The sequence below is a fragment of the Colletotrichum jinshuiense genome, chromosome 10 (genome assembly GCF_051148585.1).
Source record: "Colletotrichum jinshuiense chromosome 10, complete sequence".
Classification (NCBI taxonomy): Eukaryota; Fungi; Ascomycota; class Sordariomycetes; order Glomerellales; family Glomerellaceae; genus Colletotrichum; species Colletotrichum jinshuiense.
In genome coordinates this window covers 827,869-853,442 of record NC_139303.1, presented here as the reverse complement: position 1 = coordinate 853,442, position 25,574 = coordinate 827,869, and the positions used below count along the sequence as shown (strand labels likewise).

General features: G+C 50.5%; 6 protein-coding genes across 6 annotated transcripts; 3 read left to right on the top strand and 3 right to left on the bottom strand.

The window, feature by feature from the left end:
- Positions 1-2,570: 2,570 nt before the first annotated feature.
- On the bottom strand, positions 2,571-3,667 carry EsH8_X_000211 (uncharacterized protein; the record flags this gene model as incomplete). Its single annotated transcript, XM_083274299.1, has 2 exons — positions 2,571-2,594; positions 2,645-3,667. The coding sequence occupies 2 exons, from the start codon at positions 3,665-3,667 to the stop codon at positions 2,571-2,573; spliced, it is 1,047 nt and encodes a 348-aa protein (XP_083119691.1).
- Positions 3,668-5,111: 1,444 nt separating this feature from the next.
- Positions 5,112-5,522, bottom strand: EsH8_X_000210 (uncharacterized protein; the record flags this gene model as incomplete). The annotated part of the gene is made up of 1 exon (XM_083274298.1): positions 5,112-5,522. One exon carries the CDS (start codon positions 5,520-5,522, stop codon positions 5,112-5,114), a length of 411 nt encoding a protein of 136 aa, XP_083119690.1.
- A 1,377-nt stretch (positions 5,523-6,899) lies between these two features.
- EsH8_X_000209 (uncharacterized protein) lies at positions 6,900-11,551 on the top strand (the record flags this gene model as incomplete). Its single annotated transcript, XM_083274297.1, has 3 exons — positions 6,900-7,376; positions 7,424-9,382; positions 9,437-11,551. 3 exons carry the CDS (start codon positions 6,900-6,902, stop codon positions 11,549-11,551), a joined length of 4,551 nt encoding a protein of 1,516 aa, XP_083119689.1.
- Positions 11,552-13,582: 2,031 nt separating this feature from the next.
- On the top strand, positions 13,583-15,966 carry EsH8_X_000208 (Metallo-peptidase family M12-domain-containing protein; the record flags this gene model as incomplete). Its single annotated transcript, XM_083274296.1, has 2 exons — positions 13,583-13,643; positions 13,748-15,966. 2 exons carry the CDS (start codon positions 13,583-13,585, stop codon positions 15,964-15,966), a joined length of 2,280 nt encoding a protein of 759 aa, XP_083119688.1.
- A 4,029-nt stretch (positions 15,967-19,995) lies between these two features.
- On the top strand, positions 19,996-23,086 carry EsH8_X_000207 (glycosyl hydrolases family 2, TIM barrel domain-containing protein; the record flags this gene model as incomplete). The annotated part of the gene is made up of 2 exons (XM_083274295.1): positions 19,996-21,548; positions 21,601-23,086. The coding sequence occupies 2 exons, from the start codon at positions 19,996-19,998 to the stop codon at positions 23,084-23,086; spliced, it is 3,039 nt and encodes a 1,012-aa protein (XP_083119687.1).
- A 776-nt stretch (positions 23,087-23,862) lies between these two features.
- On the bottom strand, positions 23,863-24,559 carry EsH8_X_000206 (uncharacterized protein; the record flags this gene model as incomplete). The annotated part of the gene is made up of 2 exons (XM_083274294.1): positions 23,863-24,015; positions 24,086-24,559. The coding sequence occupies 2 exons, from the start codon at positions 24,557-24,559 to the stop codon at positions 23,863-23,865; spliced, it is 627 nt and encodes a 208-aa protein (XP_083119686.1).
- Between the last annotated feature and the right edge of the window lie 1,015 nt (positions 24,560-25,574).

The following is a 25,574-nucleotide window of genomic DNA, read 5'->3' as shown; positions in this document are numbered from 1 at the left end:
TCATATATCACTACGTCGAAAAACAGGTGTTGAAGCGCCCCCCGGAGCCTCAAGCGACAAGCTCTCAGCGACCCTGTGATTGAGGCTTGGGAGCGCGCCGCGTAGCCGTGCTCCCGTCTCTGCCTGTCGATTCGCGCCAATGAATGAATGCTTCGAGGGCTTGGCCGATGCTACCACGACTGCAACCAAAGGGGAAACAGAGATGGGGACCTAGGAAAACATCGACATTGCATTCTGCACCCAGATTACGTTCGACTAGACGATACGGTGGTGAACCCCTGGCGGGGGGGATATTTGCTGTCTTATTATTTAATGGTGACCGCATGATCCAATGACATGCCTGGGTACTGACGTAGGCCTGACCGCACGCCGTCGCACAAGCATTTAAGCTTCCCCCGTTGCGTAGAGATAGTACAGCTATGCATGGCTCTTTTCTGGCCGTTTCCGTGTTTTTCGCCAAATGGGGTTTATTCCTTGCTTGTTTGTCTACCTGACTTCCTGAAAAATAATACTTCTGGTGGTCCCTTCGATGGGTTAGTTTCCTTTGCGCGCCGGCGCAGGAGTTTCGCGCGGCCACCGGTACGGGTCCAGACCGCGGCGAACTTGAAGTGCAGAGCTTGTTGACGCCTCGCGTCGTCATCGCACAAAATTTCTGCGGCTTGGCCTTTTTTTTTTCGGGCCCCCTGTCATGCCACGAAATGCCGTGTTACCAATCGCTCCCCGGATCCCATGTCGGCCAAGCAAACTGAGTTAGATGGATGGTTCCCGTTGCCTCTTCAAGGGGCCAGCTGCAATCGTCGTACAAAAGGCCCGAGGCTTGCAGGAGGAGGAGGCCGACGGGATCGTGGACGCTGCATGCCCATGCCGTTGTTTGTGATACTGTTATATGGCATCTTTCTGCGTGGGCCGACGTCATGCAGGTGATGAGTCCATTTCCGGGGCAGATTTCATTGTCGTCATAACGAAATAAACAATAAAAGAACCCTGAAAGAAACTGCGCGCGAAATAATACGGCTAAAAAGCTGATGGGGCCGGATTCGATCGAACCATTGCCTCTTCCTGTTCAAAATAAGTATTTGACGAAGCGAGGAGTTTGAAATACCTTATCTCCAGACGGGATATCCATCGTAGAACCTGCTGGGTGGCATTAGCTAGGTACCGCATGATAGTCTTGTTACTTCAATAGCTTTAAATCCAAGTTCTACATTGGTCCAATGACCTCCAGTCCCGAATTCCCAGGTCGTTACACAGACCGTTCAAGTCTAAACTGCTACAGGGGCTTAACCAACGAGCTAAAAACCAGAGCTTCATTTCCTGTCAAATGAATCTGTCCATTGGACGGGGTACTACAACAAAAGTAAGGTGGCGGCTTCATGCTTACTGGAAACTAGGCAATACTTGGAGTGGAGGCTGAGTTTTGTACCACGTGCTTCCAAAAGCCCTCCTCTGGAAGACTAGAGCGGGCGTAGGATGTTCCCGTACAAACTCATGCCGCCGTCGTGACAGTGGCGATAATACCGCTTCAAGGCTCACTGTCCCAAGGTTTCGAATACCAAATGATCATGATAGTTTCCATGCAAATGATGTCTTAATAACCGCTCAACTGGACCTTAATAAGTTCAATCTTTCAAATAACAAGTCCACTTAATCTTCATGATTCAAACAGAGAAGTGACACGCCTGTGAAGGAAGCCAAAGTTCGAACGGGTCCCTTCGCCACGCGAAAGTACGTATGGCAGCAAAGACCGTGACCGAACGTTTGGCTCATAAGCCGGACTTCCTACTCCCTCGTGATTTGACCGCATCGAGGCAGGTCACTAAATGATCTTTTGCAACCAGCAGCGCAGAATTATGCAGATATACGGAAACCTTAACTGTCACTGCGAGGATCATACTAGATTCCAAGGTTGTAAATATTCCCTCCTCGTCAACAGCAACATCTAGCAGATTGATGCCAATCAAAGACCTTCTGAAACCTCTGCTACACCCAAGGATAGTACAGATCGTTGACAAAAGTTTTGGCTCGCCAGCTTGCCGTAATCAGACTACATAAGTTGAATGGGGCTCGTATTGGCTGAGGGCGTGTTTTGCCTGAGATGGACGGTGGGGGAATATGATTTGAGGAGGGTATCTACTTGGCCTATTCCTATAGCAACAACCGTAGTAAGCAGTTCTTTTCTGAATTATCTCCGCTTAATAAACTAAATTCCTTTTCTTCGTTCCGTTTGAGCTCTCAGCCTTTCAATTTTTATTAATTATTACAACTGTAAATCATGCTCTGCATCATCGTCCCACCCCTTCAACCTCGCCCCTAGCCACCCCCAATACCCAGCAAACATCCCAATCCCCTTCCACCCTTCACAGAACTCCCTCATAGCCTCCATCCTCCACCTCTCAACTTCCCTATTCCTCCCCTCAACAACCCCCATCTCCCCAAGCCCAAACACCAACCTCGCCTCACAAACAGGACACAAATAAGGCGGCTGCCTTGCATCTTCTCCCAGCCCCGCGGTGCTCTGCATAACGCATGCATAATAAACACAATGGCCCATGCCAAAACAGTGCCCCAACTCATGTGCCGCCGTCCTCGCAACCCTAGAGAACCACAAGCCCCTCTGATCCTCCTTCGTTTTCGGCACGACGACCTTCTTCGAGGCATTGATAGCAGCGCCAATGGCCGTCCCCCTCCGCTTCTTCAAATCTAGGATGAACTCCTCATCATCGGTGGCATTTGTCTTCCTCCCGCCCCGTTTCCTCTTCTTCCCCTCCTCTTCGCCGCTCTCCGCAACATGCTGTTCGCAAAACCCCTCAACAAACCTGGCGCAATGCGAAAGCGGCCACATATGGTCGACCACAACCCCGAAAGCGAGATCCAGCACAGGACGGTACCGAAAACTACTCACAACCGAGATCCGACTGCCCCCAAACGCCCTCCCGCAGCAGAAATCGTCGTCCTCGTCCTCGTACAGATCCTGCTCGGTCACCATGACGGAGGCGTATGCATCCTTTGGCAGGATACTCCTCAACGCGTCCAACAAATCTTTCAGATTAAGCTGCATCCTGGCAATCTCATCTGGTGAAGGTCTGGCTCGGATCCCGAAGGTCTTGTCACCCGCCAAGAGACCTACCATGCTCGGTCTCCCGGAAACCATCTTCGCGCCCTCCCAGCCGACGAACTTCAGTGGCGTGGGAAGCAGTTTGACAGGCAACGGATGATAAAACGCCCCCAAGTACTTGATCAAATCTCTCGTCTCAGGATGCTCAAGCTTCGGAAACTCTTCCGGATCAACGAGGTCCTCGACGTCAGGCTCCGCCCAATCCTTCATGAACGCCGCGCTCTCATCGATGGGCGGGACATCCGCGATGTACAATGTCTTACGTCCTAGAGTGATGGGATTGCGATACTTGCCATGAATCCAAGAGCGCAGACTTTGCGGTAGGTATCTATGGTTCAGGGCGAGTTTGTCGTCGGGGAGGACGAGTGGGCCGGGAAAAGTGGTGGCGTCCGGGCCGGGACCGGATGCATCGGACACCGTCCCGGAACGCGTCGTCGCAGCGATGCGTTTTTCGGCGGGGACGCGCTCAAAGCCCGCGGTTTTGCGGCCGAATTCAGACGGGCCAATGCAGATTGTTTGATGGGCACATGCTTTCTTCTTCGCAGGCGCCATGATGGGACTGACGTTGCAGGTACACGTTCACGACTCGTTGATTCTGATGAGAGACAAACCGATAAACATACTGTTATATCTTCAGCGAGCTCTCTCGCATGCTGTGCCGCAAAATGAGTCACAAACACACTTGTTTACCGCCGTGAATGTCGGAACCGAATGTGTTGCGAATTGCTCGATGAAGGGTTAGTGTCTGAACAATCAACAACCCCCCACTTTCCGCGCTGCTGCCTACGCTGCCTAACTCTTATCACTCGCGAACTACTTTCTCAGCCTCACTGCAAAACGGCCTAGCACCAATGCCCACTTCGCGACTCATAATTTTTCAGGTCATATTGCGTTGACGCTGCCTTGCCACTAGGTACGTTTCAAAGACGTGCGGCTCGCATGGGAACAAACATTTGACTATGTCACGGTTCCAATGGTTAGCAACATACATATTCTCAAGTGTTGAAGAGCAGCCTAAAAAAACAAAAATCCCAAAGATGCTGGATCATGCTGAAATCAGCGCCCTTTACGAAGACCACCAGTCTCCGAGGAGGACACTGGTGGAGCCATTGGGACTTGAAGCTTTCCGAGGTATGGAAACGATCTGGTGTTCGTTTTCCTTGTTGAGAAGAAGCTTCACAGCAGCTGATAGTTGCATGCGCACACCTTGCTTTGCCTAGACCAGGGTCACAGCTGTTCCAAACTGGGGGCCTTGTTAAGCAGGCGACAATCCCGGTTGGACGCAAATATAAGTAACTGTTAGCTCTCAGCCGCAATAGATGCAAGCGAGCCTTAATGGAACCCCAAGGTACTGCCTACCTTCACGCAGGCATCGAACCGTCACCCTTCAAGTCTCCAGCGTATCTGTTTCTCTCCGATAGATTCTCAACCCCTCTAGGCATTAACTACGCGATTTGGCTGTGTGTGGGAGTGTGTAGGAACCCCCCTTCACTTTGCCATTCCCCAACCCCCGTTCTGGCCAACATCTTGTTCCTCAGAGCACCTCAGCTATCACAGTCAATTTGTATGCCCTTCGCCTGGCCTCCTCCAAGACCGGCTTTGAGCCCTTTGCCTGCCCTCTGCAAAGCGCTTCGCCGTCCTGGAGGCGATGACCAGCAAGGCTTCATCCGGCCCAATCCGTTGCAGAAACGAGAAACTCAGAGTGACGGCAGTCCCAACTACGCTGGTGCCATGAGCATATTCTGTTTCTCTCAGTCTATTTTTTGGAATGCTTTACTTGTCAAGAGGGGGAGTATGCAGAAATACGCTGGCATGGCATAGGTATGTTGCAGCCACTGAGATGGGTTTTGGTAAAATATTGGCGGACTGGACGCCCACCAGTTGTAAGCCTGCATCATGCAGGACGCAAAAAACCGAGAAAAAGACAGCACTTCCACACCCCGCCTGGCGTATCGATGGGGGTGCTATCGGCAAGACTGCCAAGCTACCGCATCTACTAGAAAAATTCGAAGTCGACTACTGCTGCCTTCTTGACTTCTTCAGTTGCTGGGTTGACAATAGTGTCTCGTTGCTGATACCATTGGACAATTGTAGAGTGAGGGATCTGGAAGTGGGCAGCAGCCTCACGGTAGGTTGGACGGCGGAGGCCGTTGGCAGGGTCAAGACGAGTATCGCCGGCCCGTTGACGGGTGGCAGGCCCAGCCTCAATAGGGCGACGCTCGTGCTCAAGGAACATCACCACTGCCACCTTCTTCCGTTGGCTGTATGATTGCTCGGGTCGTTTGATTGGTTTGGTAGAAATAAAAGCTCGCTGAGCAATCGGCTTAGGCTTCTTGCCGCGAGCCTTCTCAACTGGTAGCGCAGTGGTTGTTGGGTCGATATTGCCAAGCGAGCGGCGGGCGGGCATCGCGAATAACGGTGGGTTGGTGGGTTGACAATAGTGGTGGGTTGGCGGTAGTGGTGTAGAGTGGAGGTTAGTTGGGTGGAGGAATAATTGGGTGAAGGGGTAGTTACACCTGCCGGCCTGGCAGGCTGGCGGGTGGGATGGCAGGCATGCTGACCGCCTTCCATGATAAGCCTAGCACAAAAGCGGCCGCTAGGCTGCCTTGGGTTAAAGGCAGCAGTAGTCAACTTCGAGTAGGTAGTTACGGTACATTGGCATTAGGGCAGTAGTCTTTGGTGCAATCGGCTGATACCTAGTTGTATCTAATATTAACCACCTTGAGCCATGTAGAGGCGGCAAAATCTTATGAGGGACCGATGCAATGTCAATGCAGGCTGTCTTATGCGAAACAGAATACTCCTGGACATGTCTTCTTCCGGCGCGAGGCCAGGAGAAGTCCGCCCTGGGTCGGTCTCCTGCAGTATCAGTTTGTCGCGAACCACTCGGGTCCGATAGGTCTAGGTTCATCAAAAGTTCGCATCTCCTATTTTCCCATGTGAACAGTCCACTTTACTGGAAGCTCGCCACTTCGAGAACACGTTAACATGGCACCCGGCCCAGTTGCTTTAATGCCGCTGTGCATACAGGTCTAGCTTTAATTTGAGGATTGGGCACCGAATAAATTTAGTGGTCCACATGAGATGCAGGTTTAGGTGGCCAAGAGGGGAACCTGGGCGCCAACTGCACACTTCTGGTAGGGATTGGGAATAATCAACAGCACCAACGCAGCACTTGTCAGGGTTAAAATGCACTGTTCGCTACAAAGCAAGAGTACTGGCGCTAAATGAGAACGTGTATTACACAGCTAAGCTGCTGCATAATACCATCACCATCTGAGAAATACTCTTGCAGACAGACAGGAAGAAGCAGCAGAACGATTTATCCTCTAGAGCAAGGGACGGACGGGACGCACACCGCAAGTCGTCGGCACATAGAACCGAGCAGCCGCAGAAGAAATCATGATGGATGAGGTGTCGTCTCAAGCCGAATGCGTGTCGCTTCAAGGTTCGAGATTAATCTAAGGCCCTGACTAGCTAAGCGCTAAGCTGAGTGAAGTATACTACCGTTTGAACAGAATGTGACCAATCAACCAAGAACCAACAGCAGTCGCATGAGCGAGCGCCCAGCCTCCAGCTGAATTTCTTGCGTGACATGGAATACTCTTGATTCCTTGCCGGCCCTGTTTATCTTCTGCCGAGAAGTTCAACTGGCTGCCACCCGACGAAAAGTAAAACCACTTCGCCCTACCATCACACCAATAATACTTGTCCCCAAACATTGACCGCTACCACTTTTTGCCACCCAGCACCTTCGTTGTGGTCACCAACGGACAAAAAGAAAATGTGCCTTAGTTGGTGGCAGAAGTTCACACACAAGCGCCGCGGGAAAGGAGGCACTTCGCCAACTCCCTCACCCAGGCCGGCCACCTCTACTCAGCCCTTAGCTTCCCAGTCCGAAACCTCGGCGCCGCGTCTCCAGACACGGCTTTGGGACGAAGCGTACAACAAGCTCAAATCCAAAGAACCCCAAATAGTGGGGGAATACGAGAAGTTTTTGTCTGCTGAACTTCAGAATCGTGATTCAATCCCAGTTGCTGCGGCCGAGAATCCGATCGCGCCTGTCCTGCATGAAAGACGAGATCATATGGAGCAGCTGGTCAAAATCGGACTGCAACGAACGGAGAAGGGTGCGGCCATGAAGGAGAACATCAGCGACATACTTCAAATCGTGTCCCCGGTCAAGGAACTAGTCAAGAGTTGTGTACAGGGTGCCCCGGAAGCTGCCCTTGCATGGGTTGGTGTCTGCTTCGTCCTGGAGGTAGGTTCGGCTCCCACAAATCCATGCGCATTCACTTACATAACCAGATATTCGCAAACCCGATGACCGAGCCGGGAATCAACCGCGATGGAACTGCCTACGTCATTTCGAGGATGGAGTGGTACTGGCGCCTTACAGACATTCTTCTCGTTGAGAAAACCCAAACTGATAAACCAGCCGATAAAACGATGCAAGATCAGCTCGAGACAAAAATCATTGAGCTGTATCAGTTGCTTCTTTTATACCAGATGAAGAGCATCTGTCTCTATAACAGAAACCGGTTCGTTGTCTTTCTTAAGGACGTGATTAAGCTGGACAATTGGGCCGATCAAGTGGACAAAATCAAAGCCGCCGAGGAAGCATTGCGGGAAGACACACGAACAGTAAAGTTGCTTGAACTGGCCAACTCTGCGACAAACCTGTACAACGCATTTCATACTTTTACCTCGGCATTCTTAAACCATATCAGAAAAGAAGCCGAGGAACAAAAGAACCGAGAGGACAACAAATGTCTCCAAGACCTCCTACGGACGGATCCCAATAACGATAAAACACGCATCCAGAGAGACAAGGGAGGCCTCATTCGAGATTCGTACCGCTGGATTCTGGACAACCCTAAATTCAAAAACTGGCACCAAGCCGATGCGCACGGTCGTCTGCTCTGGATCAGGGGCGGCCCAGGCAAGGGCAAGACGATGCTCCTATGTGGCATTATTGACGAGTTAAACAGCCTTCCCGACCCTCTATGCTACTTCTTCTGTCAGGCTACCGCGGAAAGTCTGAACAATGCGACAGCCGTGTTGCGAGGTCTGATCTGGAGCCTTGCAAAGCGGCATAGAGAGCTCATTCGGCACATCCGCAAGGAATACGACAACGGTGGCAAGTCTAAATTCGAGGGCCTGAATGCCTTTGACGTTATGTCAACGATCTTCCAAAGTATGCTGCGCGATAAAACCCTCGATGGCGCCATCATTGTCATCGACGCCTTGGACGAGTGCGGGGAGAATCGTGACGAGCTTCTCGACCTAGTCGTTCAACTGTCTTCCTCGTCTCATGCGAAGTGGATCGTATCGAGCCGTAACTGGCAGGACGTCGATGCGAGACTAAAGCAAAACAAAGAAAATATGACCCTTCTCGAGTTAGACAAAGCCTCGATCTCTGACGCCGTCAATGCCTACATCGAGCACAAAGTTGACGAGTTAGGCAAAGATTATAACAGCATCCGAAATGAGCTCCAGAAGGGTCTTACTGAAAAAGCAGACAACACTTTCCTTTGGGTTGCCTTGGTTTGTCAGGTGTTGAAAAAAGTCAATTATTGGAATGCCCTCCAGACTCTTGAAATCATGCCGAAAGGTCTTGAGTCTCTATACGATCGAATGATGAAACAAATCCGTGCCTCTGAAGATGCGGAGCTATGCAAACGAATCCTTGCAGTCGCCTCAGCCGTCTATCGTCCTATCACATTAAATGAACTGGCATCGTTAGTCGAGCTGCCAGCTCATTTTCCTGATAATGCTACAGACCTGGGCCGAATCTTGGAAAAGGTGGTCTCATCATGCGGTTCCTTCCTGACTCTTGGCGACGACAGGACCATTTATTTCGTCCACCAATCTGCCAAGGATTTCCTGCTGGGCAGCGTGTGTGGCGAAATCATGCCGTCAGGCTTGGTACATCAACATCGTCTCATCTTTTCGAGGTCTCTACGGGCTTTACACAAGACACTCAAATACGACATTTACAACTTATGCGCCCCTGCATCTTCGATTGACGACATCACACATCCCGAGCCCAACCCACTTGCCCCCGTGGAATATTCCTGTATCTATTGGGTCGACCATTATCATGGTTCAGATCCCAAAAAGACTGTGGAATGTGACAGATTAGAGGACGATAAGCTCGTTTACAACTTCCTACAGCACAAATTTATGTATTGGCTGGAGGCCCTCAGTCTTCTACACAACATGTCACGGGGCGTATTAGCAACCAAAAAACTACAGGCTCTTGTAGTAGGTCCAGATGACGTTTCACAGAGTTTGAAAGGGTTACTGACATCTTCCTAGGCAAACACAGAAACCCCACGGCTGGCTGAGCTAGTTCGAGACACCCACCGGTTTGTCCTGGCTTATAGAGCAATAATGCAGAGGGCTCCACTACAAGTTTATGCTTCGGCTTTGGTCTTTAGTCCCACCCGAGTGAGGCAGCTTTTCCAGGACGCGCTGCCTGCCTGGATCGCCGAAATGCCGGACACAGAGAAGACCTGGAACACGTGCGTACAAACGCTCGAAGAGCATAAATTTGGGGTTCGGTCGGTAGCCTACTCAGCAAACGGCCGGTGGCTTGCATCAGCGTCTGGAGATAAGACCGTCAAAGTCTGGGACGCAGAAACTGGCGCCTGCATGCATACACTCGAGGGCGTCTGTCTCGAGCCAAATCACGACGAAGTCATCTATAAAGCCGGCGTCCATTCCGTAGCATTTTCGGCAGACAGCAAGCGGCTTGCAGCTGGGTCCTCAGACAAGACTGTGAAGGTTTGGAATCCCGCGACCGGTGCATGTATAAAGACACTCAAAGGTCACGACAATGAGATCCGGTCAGTGGCCTTCTCATCAGATTGCCTGTTACTTGCATCGGGCTCTTCAGACAATACCGTTAAGATCTGGGAACTGGCGACCGGTGACTGCATACGGACGCTCGAGGAGCATAAAGGCAGGGTCTTGTCAGTAGCCTTATCGGCAGACGGCCAGTGGCTCGCATCAGCATCTGTGGATAATACTGGCAGGGTCTGGTGCATGAAGACAAGCATCTGTGTGCAGACACTCAAGGACGACGACAAAAGTCCCAGGTCGGTGGCCTTCTCAGCTGATAGCAAATGGCTCGCATCGTCTTCTCATGGTAATGCCGTCAAGATTTGGGACGTCGTCACAGGAACCTGCATACAGACACTCAAGGATCATGACGATACTGTCTGTTCAGCAACCTTCTCAGCAGACAGCCAGCGGCTTGCATCAGCTTCTTGCGATAATACCATCAAGATCTGGAATGTGATGACCGGGGCCTGCTTGCGGACGTTTAAAGGTCATACAGGGAGGGTTAGGTCAGTAGCCTTCTCAGCCGATAGCCAACGATTCGCATCGGCTTCAGACGACAGCTCTATCAAAATATGGGACGCAATAGCAGACGACTGCGAGCAGAAGCCTAAGGGCCACAACCGCAGCGTCGAGATGGTGGTGTTCTCGGCAGATGGCCAGCAATTCGCATCAGCTTGCAAAAACAGCGTTGTCTCATTAGCTTACAATAGCATTGTGATGATTTGGGATACAAAGACAGGCAAGTGTGTGCGGACACTTGACGAACCCAACCGTCTTTGCTCAATGGTCTTCTCACCGGACAGTCGGTGGCTTGCAGCGGGGTTTAACAATGCGACCACCAAGATATGGGACGCGGCGACCGGCACATGCGAAAAGACACTCGCATGGGGTCACTTTCCAGTCTTCTCAATAGCCTTCTCTGCAGATGGCCGGTGGCTCGCATCAACTTCTGAAAAAACAGTCTTAATCTGGGACACAAAAACAGGCGATTACGTACATACACTCAATAGCGAAGGCGAATCTGCCGAATCAATAGCCTTCTCAGCAGACGGCCAGTGGCTTGCAGTAGGTTCTCATAACACAATCTTCATATGGGACACAACAACAGGCAGTTGCGTGCAGACACTTAATAGCGAAGGCAAAGCTCGATCAATAGCCTTCTCAGCAGACGGCCAGTGGCTTGCGGTGGGTGCTTATAGAGTCGTCCAAATCTGGGCCGTGGCAACCGGCACCTGCGTGCAGACGCTCAACGTCCGCCAAAGCAACAACGGCGACTTTTCATTCGATTCGAATAATAGTACGCGTCTCAAGACCAGTCTAGGCTTCTTAAGCCTAGATTTATCCGCTCCGAAAAGACAACTACAAGAGTCTTCTAAAACAGAGCCTTGCTACGACGGGTACGGCATCAGCGACGACTATACGTGGATCCTGAAAGACGGGAAAAATTTGCTATGGATCCCCTCAGAGTATCGGCAGAGCATGTTGTGTAGGCATGCATCAGCTGTGAATGGATCAACTGTGGCGTGGGGGTGTGCTTCGGGAAGAGTGCTACGGATGACATTTTCAGCGGACGGACCGGCAGCATAAGCGATTTTTGGTCGGGTTACTTAGGGACGACAGGGCAGGCTTCTAGCCGTTTGTTTTATCGATTTGTTCGTAATGGGCCGAGGCCCCGAATCGTTGAGCTACCGCCCAGGCAGGGTTGGTCTCGGTGCTGGGCCGCCAGTAGCCCCTTCTTCAACGTTTTCAACGCTCATCTCAGCTCGGCAGGTTCTGCAGGTGATATGAAGCTTCATTGTTCCAAGAGATAGGAAACTTCTAGGCATTGAAATTACATTAATGGAAGGCGGAAGGCTTTCGAGGCGCCTTATTATTTGACTTCACCAGATGACTGAACTCTTTGATGCGGCTCGAGATGTGTTCATCTGGATTGCCGGGGTTTGCTGTTTATACCTCATTATCACCATAGTATGATAACTCTCCATTGTTAAACTTCAGCGTTGGGACGAAAGGTGGTGTCCTTGGTCGCGGTTGTTCAGGTGCTGTCGTTTCCCTTTATCGCTAGTCTTGACTAGTCCCAGCCGAGTAAGATGTATCGTCTTGAGAAATCATAATCAAACTCCTTCCAAACGATCTTGTTCGCTGGTAGAGCTCCTGGGGAATGATTTCTGCTCGCCTAAGCATAAAGACTACGTAGTCGTGGTACCTTTGGGCTTCGACTGCAGCAGTGAAGAGGCATTGGCAGCCTTTGACCCAGAACTAGTGTAGAGGCCACAATATCTTCAGTCGGCCCTACCTCCCTTGCCAAGACTATATGCCATCCGAACGTGGAGGAGATTTGCAGTCTTCTCGGCCAACCTTGAGTATGAGCCAAGCCAGAAACAGAACCAGAGACTCGAGCAGCACACCAAGACCGGACTTTGAGGAGTTAAAGCCGGGTGAATCAATCCAGGTGGCTCTAATAGCTTGTTCTAGTGGCAGATTCTGATTTGTGAACTCTCTTGGGGAAAATGAAGTAAATTATAGTGCACTGTAGTCTTGCATCGGTATCTCGGTGAAGATTAAAGTCCTTGATTGACTTCCTATTTTGGCAATATGACGTCTGGCACCACCCCAATTCCAGTTTCACCAATTATCCATCTCTTCATAGCATTTCCGGACGTTCCGAAATAGTGGTCGTTGCGTACCAGGGTATTGATCTAGATGGTTAACTTGTCGCAACTGGGCCTGTGGCTTAAATGCTTTCCTGCGTATTGACCACGATCCTAGAGTTTCGGCTCTGGGTGTGTATCACTCTGGGAGCATACGCCAGAGCTTATTAATACAGTTAAATGGTTATCTCCGGCAATCTTCTGCCAGATCGCTGTCGGCGTCAGCAACGCGCATTAGCGCAGTTTGGTCAGGCGTCCCCACAGATTTAGACTCAAATGACATCGAATTTATACCCATGTTAGCAGGGTGTTTGAGTCTCGGGACAGTCCGTCAATGTCAGCGTCAGGGATCAGAGAATCAGAAGCTGGGCCTTCTTTCTTCTACGACCAACGGATCAGGGTAATATACACAGCCATCGCCAAACTCCTTTCATCGGGGCAGATCCAGCAACCACGCAGACTTTGCATGCCTTTGCCCGACTCTGCCGCAGTACCAAGACACCAAGACCCCAGAATTTGCCATTGGCGCGCTTGGCATCTTACGTGGAAAGAGGGTCCATATGCTTTCCCCGTCCACTTATCCCCGCCGACTTTTACACACCTCAGATTCTCTACCCAGGGACGAATCGTACCTGCCGCCGAGCCCCTAGGTGACGAATCTATGGAGGCTGAGCGGCAGTTGGCTGCTGAGAAACCAACCGCCAAGCCCGCGAGTCCAGCAGTCAAGGCAAGTTTTCCTCCGTGTACTGTTCGCCTGCCGTTTCTTTTCCCCATGCCCACACACACACACAACATCGCCGGTTGTTGGCAGTGGCCATGCTTACAATGCATCGTGATGGCTGGGGGCGATGAGTCTCGTAACAAAATTGTAACCATGATAAGAGCAAGGCTCCCGACAGTCCGTTTGGTCCATCTTTTTGAGGTCCGGGGCCCAGGCGCTTAGTATCTTCGAAAACCAGACCGTCAAATGATTCTGTGGCGCTTTCTTTCCGTGGTGTTCGTGCTTGGATTTATTGAGCGCACTCAAGGTAAGCCTGCCATTCCTGATGATGGTGCTCGAATTTACTCGCTGGACACATCAAACCAGTCTTTGATTTTCGCCGGCTGTATTTGAGCTTTGCTAACAGTATAGCTCTTTCTTTCACCGGAAATCCTGTCCGCCGAGTCGACACGGTTAAACATATCGAGTGGTCGACAAATCCTGACACGAACAACGTCGATGCGGACCACGACATTATCCTAAGTCTATCTGAAAACCCCAAGAAGATTAGATTCCAGATCTCGCCAAATGCAGATATTCTTTCTCGAAACCTGAACGTACAACATGTACAGCAAAGCGGATCCTACCAACCCTTTCGGCAGCCGCAACAAGCGCCGAGTACTGTTTACAAGGGCTCTGCTTTTCTGAAGGAAGAAAAGGACACGCAGTGGACAAAGGCTGGCTGGGCTCGACTTGCGTATCGGAAACGAGAGGGCCAGCACTTGCTTGAAGGAGCCTTTAGACTGCATGGCGAATACTATCACATCGCGCTCGACTCAACCTACCGACAGACCAGCCTGCCTGGTGATCCGAAGATACCACAGAAGGATGCTCCCTACTTAATCGTTTGGAGGGACTCCGATATCGTCCCCGACCACCCTCATGGGGGCTTGCTGGGGCGATCTGCTGATGGACCCTTGTGTGGTACCGATCAATACAACCACTCGGTTAACGACGTCTCTGCCCGTCAACTCGGCCAACCGTCGTTCGACCCTTTCGACACGATAGGATCGACCCAAGGATGCCCCACGACTCGACGGGTTGCCTTGCTCGGCGTGGCGACAGATTGCACGTATACGTCGGCGTTCTCCTCCATCCAGGATGCCCGGGACAACATCATCTCCCAGATTAACGTCGCCTCCCAGGTCTACGAAGATACCTTTAACATCGGCCTGGCCATCCAGAACCTCACCATCAGCGACTCATCTTGCCCCGCCACCGAGACTTCGTCGACCCCTTGGAACGTCGCATGTACCGGTGGATTCGACATTTCCTCGCGGCTCAACACCTTCTCTGCCTGGAGGGGGCAGTTCAACGACGGCAATGCCATTTGGACCCTGTTGAGCGCCTGTAACAGCGGGCAAGTTGTTGGTATAGCCTGGCTCGGGAGCGTCTGCAGCCGTGGGTCGAGGTCTCAAGGCCGCGGAGGAAACGCGCAAACTTTCGCCTCGACAAACGTGGTAGTCCGGACCCGTGCTGAATGGCAGGTCATTGCACACGAGATTGGACACAATTTTGGTGCCGTGCACGACTGTACTAGTTCGGAATGCGGATCAGGAAGCGCTCGCGGGTCTGGGAACTGCTGCTCGCTGAGCACGTCTACTTGCGATGCCGGCGGCCAATACCTCATGAACCCGTCCACAGGGAGAGATATCAGCGACTTCTCGGCCTGTTCCATTGGAACCATCTGCACAGGAATCGGACGAAACGCCATCGACACCAGTTGTTTCGTAAGCGCGGAGGATGCCCCAGACATCAACGAGAGCGAATGCGGTAACGGCATAGTCGAGGGCAGTGAAGAATGCGACTGCGGCGGCGTGGAAAACTGCCCGGCGGACTCTTGTTGCAACCCAACAACCTGCCAGCTCAGGGAAAACGCTGCCTGCGACCCGACAAACGACCTCTGCTGCACGGACTCATGCCGCATAGCCAGCAGCGGATTCGTGTGCCGGAACAGCACCGGCACCTGCGATCCCCAGGAAACTTGCAATGGCAGCTCGGCCCAGTGTCCCACAGATGCCTTTCAACCGGACGGTGAATCTTGCGGTGGTGGCGATGGTTTCGCCTGCGCCTCTGGCTTGTGCACTTCACGCAATTCGCAGTGTGCAAATGCTTACAATGAGACCCTATCTGAGGTGCAGGCCTGTGACAACAACAGTTGCCAGCTGTACTGCAACATCCCAGGCCAAGGTTGCTCCAGGGCATCACAGGATTTTATAGACGGTACTCCTTGCGGAAACGGAGGTATGTGCAGGACTGGCAGTTGTGAAAGGGCAGGGTCAGGAGGCGGCGGCGGAAATGGGGGCGGTGGAGGTGGAAACAATGGCAGCGGTGCCCAGGATTGGTTCGACAGAAACAGGAACGTGGTAATTGGTGCCGCCTCCGGTGTTGGTGGGTTGATTGTCATCATCATCATCGTATCCTGCATTGTACGGTCGTTGAGAAAGAAGAAAGGCGCGAAGATGTTGACTAAGAGGTGGCCGCAAGGCCCGCCCAGCATGGCGCAGCCGGCACAACCACCGCATCCTCTTATGCCGTCCCCGGACCAGTATCCGCCTCAGCCGCCTTCGACGAGGGTGAGATATGCGTAGCACTATCATGTCAAATAGGAGAGAGAATAGAATGAGAAACTTTTCCAAATACCTAGGTTACTGAAATCTTGCCGTGAATTATTCCTAGCTCTAGGCTTTGGTAACCAACTAAAAAGAGTAGTACCCTTGCACGTCCACCAGGCCGTGTCGTGAAACAGCAAGAACACGGCCCTAAAACCTACATCCAAACTTTTCCCTTCCATCTTTGGAACTGAGCTGTTGCTGCTTTTGCCTGAGCTGACTGAGCTGGACTAAGCCGGGTGAGTTGGCCTGAGCTGGCAGTGAGCTGAGGCCGATTCATCTCACAATATAATTCTTTCTCTTAGGTCTTGGAGTACTATACAGTTGATGCAAGGATACTATTGCTGATGTCTAATCTGACTTCGTATTATAACCATATATCGATCAGCTCGCAGGCTATTGCTTCATATGCCGCTTGTTGTAAGCGTGGGTCCGATAGATCATCGCCGTATCTCAAGTCATACTCAAGATACTTTTTTCTCAAGTCTCCATACTTTGAACCAAGAGTAGTACTTTGAACTGTCAGTTTGCGAACGCTGGAGACATCGTCAACAAGTTCAATTTTAGACCAACTTCCAACCTGCAAGAAAGTTGCATCCAAATCCTGAAGCCTTCAGTTCCGTACACCATACCGGAGCCTCGCAAAATCCTCCTCCAATTTGTGTCATTCAACTCAGGTGTCATCTCAGTGGGTATTTGGAGCCTAGTCATGGACGGTAGTAGCCATTCCTTTATTAATGTAATGAATCATTTCCCAATCCTTCTATCATGTATCTAGTGATACTTTGGGCGAATTTCGTGCAAATTTAGACCATTCGCCTGTTACGCTCAGATTGATCCAGTACCAACTAGTCATGGGTCGGAACGATGCACCTGAGCGTTATTGAGTTAGCACGATCACAGCGCTTCTAGGTAAATATCCGCAAAAGAGTCTCACTCTTACTTTCTAGTTTACTATGCACTGCATTTGCCAGGGGCGTAGACACCACATCGAACAGCGTAGTTCCCAATTTTGTCAGGTATGTTGTAATCTTTAGTGGACTTTCTAGCCCCTCGACAGATTCCACATCGGAGGTTCGCATTGGTACTTGAATTAGGGATGTTTGCCTCCGAGTCGGCCATTTTGCCGCCGATATCGTGTGAGCAGTACCACTGAGCGTTAGTAGTGGCAACGTTCGGATTGTTGGGCCACGGGGCAGTGCGGTCGTAGAAGAAGGCACAGTCCTTAGCTGCGGAACTTGCAACCATGGTGGCCAAGACGACAGTAGTTAAACGCATGATGAAGGTATTGATCTAGAGGAATGGATAATCAAGGAGAAGCGCTTCAGAAGAGAAGAAGGGAGAAAGCAGTTGGGAGTCTCCATAATTCAAGTTCTGGCTCTCCATCGATACTTTATACAAAGCTTCCTACGAATATGAATGTATTGAAACTCGAACCTGTCTCTTGTACTGACTTATGACCCCGACGATCCTACCCACAGAATAAAGGATAGTCTGCTCATTAATATTAGCGGCACTGAAAAATGACGGGGCAGTCGTTAAAAAGAGTTAGATTCTACTAGCTACGAGTCAGCTACACTCACAGAGCTAATTACACAGCTCTAATCATTCATCTAAAGCCCAGATACGGAGTAGCCCGAAAGTCCCCACTACCTCGGTCTCGGTAAGATCTGTTGCCTAGATCTGTTGAATAAGAACCTGGAGTGAATAACTAGTGAGCTCGGGCTGGAGAGAAAACTGCTAGAACAAGCCTTGCGCTTCTCAGTCAAGAGAATGCAGGCGAACTGCCCCAAGACAACAATTACAGCAGTTTTACTACCTCGAGCTTGATTAAATGAAAACAACGAGTTGATTCCTGCGTGCGAGTCTTCTAGTTGAAGTGATCAAGGTGCGATGGAATCACGACGTCCTCCTCATCGCCCTGAGGGAATTCCGGGCCATGGTGCAGAGATTCTCAAGAGAACAAGAGATTGCGGGCGTGTGCGGAAATTTCTGGACGGGCGTGCCGCAGTCTGATAAGAACTACGAGCTACGGGCTACTGGGCCAGGGAATCCATGTTTTCTGAAGCAGACGCAAATCCGGACGAGGGGCTCAACAGGCCCGTAGGATGCTTAAAAGTGTGTAACACCGTTCTCAAGGCCCCCGAGTCATTAGCATTTACCTTGAACAGTGTTAAGACCATGTGCGCGACGTTACGGTCCACTCTCAAAGTCTTGGAAAGATCCTTCTAGGGGCCGAAGATGTAGATAAATTGGTGATGCAAAAAGCGATTGCTAAAGTTGAATTGCCCTGGCCATATGTACCTAAGAAAAGGGCGAGGCTGACAGAAGCCCATGCATGTAATCAATATGTCTCACCTGGTTCACGTCTTATCTTTGAGCTGCTCCTCTAACGACTGACTCGAAGAAACCGCCGTATAATTTTGATTGGAGTATTACAGTTTTTGCTAGTTTAGGGCCAGATTGGCTCGATTATTGTAATTCTTCCGGCCAATCTGGCCCGAACTGGACAACATGATGAGGCCAGAACTGTATGTTGGTCGCAGTGCGCAGATTGTTGACAAGTTCTGTGGACCAGGTGGTAAGCTTGAGAAGAAGCTTGAACCTTATCAAGTAGCTATCAAGGGAGGCAAGGCGGCTGAGTTGAACGCTTGAGGAACTGAGATCATTTGTCTTTTGGACCTCCGTTAGGTTTAAGGGTCTCTTAGTGAAAAAAAAAAAAGGCTATTCAGAAATCAACTTGTCGTATATTAATCCCCAGAGAGTGCATGCGAGAGGCTTGCATGGAACGCTTATTCAGTGCTGGTTTGTGCAGATTTGTTAACTTTTGGAACCATAGGATACCTGTACGGGTGGAAGGTCACCGAATATCAATATGAAATATTCGGAAGCTTTAAATCGGTATGTAGAAGTGAAAGTAGGCAGGTTGGCAGCAGCGGCAGCAGTAGTGAAGATATTGCTGCTGGCAGCCCGGAGGTGGAATCTTCGGGTTTCGCTAATTAGTATCCTGCAAACATGCCTGGCCCACCCAGCTCGCCCGCTTGCGCGACCTTAGGGCGGTGGGTGATCTAGCCGCATCTATGCTGTGTATTTAATCGCCCCGAGAGTAATATTATGCGCACTGCTTGGGGGGTTTGGATATGTTACAACCATTTACCTTGTGGCCTATCCTCCAACACGCAACACCAAGCCTGTTCTTTGATGAAACGAAGCTACTGACCTTGTAAGATTAAACCACCAATTTCTACTTTGTCGCAGAGTACCTCTATATGTTTGTTTCTCAGCGAACAAATCATGCATTCATAACACATTTACTTTCAATTCTCCTCTAGTTAAATACTCTAAAAGCCTAGACTATGTCTGAGTGGTTGCCGGGGAGGTTAGCCGCCGAAGTCGGATGAGGATTCGGGAGTAGATACACCGACGAGACCAAATTGTCCAATCCTCGATCGACAATCAAAATCCCCCTTTCAAAGGTGATTAAAGCTTATGGACTAAAGATTAATATGACCTAGTGACCATCGGACCACATCCAACGTTACCTCATTCCCCGCTCCGTCGATGATCGCGGGGATATCGGATCCGGGTCCAACGACGTACGACGGTCATTGCGGGGAAACTACAAAACATGCATATTTACCCACAGTTCTTGGGCGTTTCCCCCGCTGCCCAGTCTTTTGAGTTGCAACTTGAGCATCAAGACCGCATGAACGAGAAATTCTCCATTGCCGATGTTACTCCGGGTCGTCATAACAGCCCACATGAACCCCGCGACAGAACCATTCACAGTGGGCTTGAACAGAGAAGCACAAAGGAGGGCGGCCGGAACTATGTCTCTTGGCGCGGCGTACATGATCGTGACATAGGCCAAGCCGGACGTAAGAAAGATGCCAATTATTTTTTCGGCTGATGTCATTACGAGCAGGTATAAGAGCCGTTGTGTGGTGCCAACCATGGGAAGATTTAGAAGGAAGAGTTACGGCAAAATCCGGCTATCTTCTGGATACCATGGACCTTATGTCGAGTCTGGGAGTTTTCCCGACGTTTGTGCCCGATTGGACCAATTTGAACGTTCTGCACCGAAACACTTTGGCTCCCCGCGCACACTTCTACTCGTACGCAAGCGAGGAGAAGGCCCTATCATTCAACCGTGAACAGAGCGAGTTTCTTAGCCTCAATGGCACTTGGAAGTTTCATTATGACCAGAGCCCATTCGAGGCTCCCCTTTGGGAGACGGCAAATGTGACCTCGTGGAACGACATCGAGGTTCCCGGCATGTGGCAACGTCAAGGCTACGGTATCCCTCACTACACCAACATCGACTACCCTTTCCCTGTCACGCCGCCCAATGTCTCCTACCTCAACCCCACTGGATCTTATTGGCGGGAATTTGAAGTGCCAGAAAACTGGGACGAGGATCAACAGATCCGCTTACGTTTCGAAGGCGTCGACAGCGCTTTTCACGTCTGGGTGAACGGTGAGGAGGTTGGTTACAGCCAGGGAAGTCGCAATTCCCACGAGTTCGACATAACCGACTATCTCACTCCTGGAGAGGCCAACTCGCTAGCTGCCCGTGTCTATCAGTGGTCTGATGGTTCATACATTGAGGATCAAGACCAATGGTGGATGTCGGGTATCTTTCGAGATGTTTACCTTGTCCCTTTCCCTCGCTCTTCGATCGTCGATTACTTTGTCAATACCGAAATTGACGACTCCTTCAAGAGTGGTACCCTGAAACTCAACGCGACAATACAAGGCCAACCAGGGACCATGACGGTCAAACTACTCTCTCCGAACGGCGACACACTTGACGAATGGTCTGGTTCATCTTCGGAAATATACGAACACAAACTTGAAGGCTCAGAATTTTATCTATGGTCCGCTGAAACGCCCACGCTCTACACTGTTCTCGTCACATTCAACAGCCGAACAATCAGTCAGCGGGTTGGACTTCGTCGCGTTGAAATGAGCGGTTCCAACTTCCTCGTCAACGGCAAGGCCATTACCATCTATGGTGTCAATAGGCACGAGCACCACCATATCTCTGGCAGGACTGTTCCCTACGAGAATATGAGAGCCGATCTCATCAAAATGAAACGTTCCAACATCAATGCTATTCGTACCGCCCATCAGCCTCCACACCCGGATTTCTTCGATGTTGCAGATGAGATTGGCTTTTACGTTATCTCTGAGGCGGATCTTGAGTGTCATGGCTTTGACTCAATCGAAGAGACCAAAGAGGCGATGGCAGAATGGACGTCACAGAATCCCGACTGGGAGGATGCGTATGTTGACAGAGCTCACGCGGTTGTTGAAAGATACAAGAACCATGCGTCGGTTATCATCTGGTCGCTTGGTAACGAGTGCTTTTATGGCAAAAACCTAGATACCATGGCGAAGTGGATCAAGCAGCGGGACCCGAGTCGTATCATCCATTATGAGCCCGACCGCGAAGCCAAGTCGGTTGATATCTACAGTCAAATGTATTCAACCCCGGAGAGCATTATAACATTCCTCAGCAATCATACGGATAAGCCTTTCATACTGTGTGAATATGCCCAGTAAGTTGCCCTTTCTCTGTCTTCCGGCAATTTTCTAACGTGGCGGTAACAGTGCCATGGGAAACGGCCCAGGTGGCTTGAAAGAGTACATTGAACTCTTCAGATCTGAGCCCTTGATCCAGGGTGGTCTGGTGTGGGAATGGAGCAATCACGGACTCCTCAAGAAAGAAGGGGATCTCGAGTATTACGCTTACGGCGGAGATTTTGGTGACCAACCCAACGACGCCGACTTTATCATGGATGGCCTCGTTCTCTCCGACCACACTCCCATGCCCTCACTCAATGAATATGCCAAGGCAATCCAGCCGGTGACAGTAAAGCTCTCCGAAGATGGACACCAGATGGTCGTCATCAATCACTACGACTTTCTCGACGTTACCGAGCTCGATGCTTCGTGGCACGTAATCCAGGATGGAGAAGAACCCACTACTTCTCGTGCCTTGGAGCTGCCAAGTATTCCGCCTGGAGAGCAACGTGCTGTCGATCTTCCCACGGGAAACTCGAGCTTCTCTGGTGAGGCCTGGATTACCGTCGAGTTCGCGCTAAAGAATGACACGGTTTGGGCAGAGAAGGCCCACGTCGTGGCTTGGGACCAGCTTCATCTCAATGCTCCAGCAGTGACTAACCGGACAGCGCAATACGCTTCTCCGGTACAAGGTCGGCAATCGCAAAGTATCGACGTAAAGCAAGAACGGACGCACCTCAAGGTAGAAAATGGCGATGCATCTTTCGACTTTGACCTTCTCCAAGGAAACGTTACCTGGAAGGTGAACGACGTCGACGTGTTTCAACGCGGACCCGAACTCTACTTCTACCGTGCCCTGACCCAAAACGATGCTGCGTCTAGGGGCGATGGCCCTATCTGGGAGGAGGAGCGGGTGGACAGCATGCACACTCAAGTTCGCGATGTTCGCTGGCAAGAAGTCGATGGCGGCTTCACAGTGAACTACAAGGTTAGAGTCGCCCCAAAGGTTCTTGAATGGGGCGCCGAAGCGGATTTAACGTACACCATTTCGTCTGGTGGTCTCGCCGTCCACGCTCGCGGTGACTTTGTTGGCAACGTGACCGAAGTCCTTCCCCGCATTGGCCTCATGGCTGTCTTGCCGGTCGATTTCGACGAAGTCGCATGGTTCGGCCGTGGACCCGGGGAGAACTATAAGGACACAAAAGAAGGGTGTCGTATCGGACGCTACGAGTCCACAGTGGAGGATCTCTTCACCCATTACGACTATCCACAGGAGAACGGCAACAGGGAAGACCTGCGGTGGCTTCAGGTCACCAATGGCAACCACGGCGTCACGCTCAACGTAAAAAGAGCTGAGCCTGAGCCTTTCAGCTTCACGGCACTGCGTTATATGCCCTTCGACTTGAATGATGCAGAGCACCCTCATGATCTCAAGCCCCTGAACATGACAGTTTTGCATCTTGATTACGACAACAACGGAATCGGATCGGCAACTGTGGGGCCAAGGCCGTTCGAGCAATACAGATGCTATACTAAGCCCTTTGACTTTACCTTCGAATTGAGTATTAGGTAGGAAGAGTCGTTACTTTAGCGTTATTGCAGTTGTGAAACTCGCAACTCATCTAGTCTATTACATAGTGTAAGGTAATTCCTCTACCTAATAACTATTAATAACTAAGAAGTCGTTATTATTTACGACTGTATAATTAGCGTAAGGCGTAACGCGCAGCCCATGTAGTCCTTTACAAGTAATGCTGGCAGCAGCGCAGGTATATCTGCCTGCACTGGTGGATCTTTTGATTACAGCCATAGTTGGTTACTTTCTCTCACTCTTTTAGAGTATTATGATTAAGCGTAGTTTTTATAAAAGATTCAAGGCTATATTAAGTAGCCCGAAAACAGGCTTGTTTGCATGAGGTAATTGTGACACCAGCTAAATATACAGTATATTTATTTGGCTAGGATCGGTCAAGACGTAGGCCCGAATTTGATCACCAGCAAAACCCTCTTCTACAACAACTTGATACTACCATAGCTCAGATTACATAAAGTGGTTGCTAACTTACACTGGAGTACCGTATCAGTACACTTATGACCTCTGCAACCAAATCCTATAGTACACAAGGGGCTAAGGTGGATCGTGCCAGTAGTCACTCCACAGTACAACTGGTAATTTGATCAGAAAGATATATGTTGTAAATATATATATATATAAACAAAGCCATGTACAGTGATTGTTCATGAAATAGAATTATCCCACCTGCCTTCTTACTCTCACCTAGACACAAACTCTTATTCCTCCCTTTCCCTACTCAAGAAAACGCCCCAATTCGCTAGAAGAAAAGTCGCTTAAATATCTGTGAGGACAACGAAAAAGCCAATAGGGCAGCGATCGTTACTCTGATAGAAGGAGAAGGTGGTATCCGGCGAGCAGAGGCTTCCTGACACGGTCACGCTGCCAGGTACAGTGGCCGGGATGCCACATGGGGCGCTGTTGATGATCTGAATACAATCAAGTCAGTCTTCTGGACGCAGCGAATCATATTATATGAGTAAGACAATGAAAACTCACATAGCTGTGGCCCGGAGTCATGGTTGGTGGCGGGTTCGGCGGGCTTGGGCCGGGAGCGGGCTGGTGGTTGTACGTCGTCTGGCCAGCGACAGCACCGGCACCAATAGCATAGCCGGTGAAAATGAAGGTACCCGGGCCCTTGAAGTTGAACTTTCCGGGGGCTTGCTCCCAAGAAGGGAAGTCGAAGACGAGGTTGCAGACTTTGCCCTGGGTCTGGGCAACGGGCAGGTCAAGGTTGAAGACGGTGCATACATCCTTGGGAGTCACCTGCGCCCATTTAGTGGCCGGGAAAGCGTAATTGGGCTTGTTCTTGGCGATGGGGACGAGAAGGCTGGTGGTCACGAAGGAGTTGCCGAGGCTGCCATCGGGTTGGACGGTGTTAGTCGGGCATTTGCACGGGGGTTTGCTGACCCCGGGGGCGGCAACGGCGGAGAGTGCAAAGGCCAGGGCGCCGGTAATGGTAGTGATCTTCATTTTTGCTATCAGGTCAAGCTGGGAAGCTAGAACGAGTGACTGAAAGAAGGTTTAAAGACTGAGATGGGCAAGATATGGTGGAGATAAGAGGCTGAAGGTACTAAATAGAAGTGTGCTGATAAGAACTTCGTATCGAGAGCAAAAGAGGGACATCCTCATATATAGCTGTACATTCTGTGATGCTAATTATGTTATAACCCGGGGCAATGGCTCGGATCCAGCCTCAAAAGAGGGTGAGACTACATCTAGATGAAGCCTAGCGTCGAGGTCGAGAAAGCTCCAAACTTAGATTGGCGCTTTGAATCTGAGAATAGATTGGATGAATGTTTAGTTTATGCTTCTTTCCCCAATTTTTCGGCTATGCGGACAAGAACCTCTCGTAGCCTTCAATAGCTCTCATAAGTGGCGCTTTAAGATGTGCTAGAAAGTTCAGCTCGGCGCCAAAGCGCGGGAGGAACGGCACAGGAAGTTCTACCCGGTGTTTTTTTAGTCAGGATTACTGCGCTAGAAATCGCCTCCTTACGGAATACCATGTTTATTTACTATTTGTTTTGTTTGTGCTAGGTACGACCACTCAATCATGTCAAAAGCGGTCGCAACATTGCTTTTGGCCTCACAGCTGAAGTGCGGCACGCCGTCGTGGGTAAACACACAGCAAAAAGCGACTCCAGGGCATTCTAAAAGTCTTGGTCACCATCGAATTTGTTCTTCGTTTTGGTTGGGTTGCACTAGGAAGACATCAGTGGCTTACAGGCGCGGGCATCGCAGATACGTCGTTTTGTACTTCATCCCAAGTCAGCTCATACTAAATTCTGATAGCTACCTACCAAGAATTTCTGCCACTAAGTTGTAAAAGGAGCCTGTCCTGAGAGTTTTGGTCAATTAATTGGATAAGCTGAAAGCGAGGCGATGCTGCATTGCTTCGACGAGAAAGATGGGACGAATGCTTACATGTTAATTTTCAATGTATAGTTACATCGCGCTGCAAGCTACATGATGCGGTGACACAAGGAAC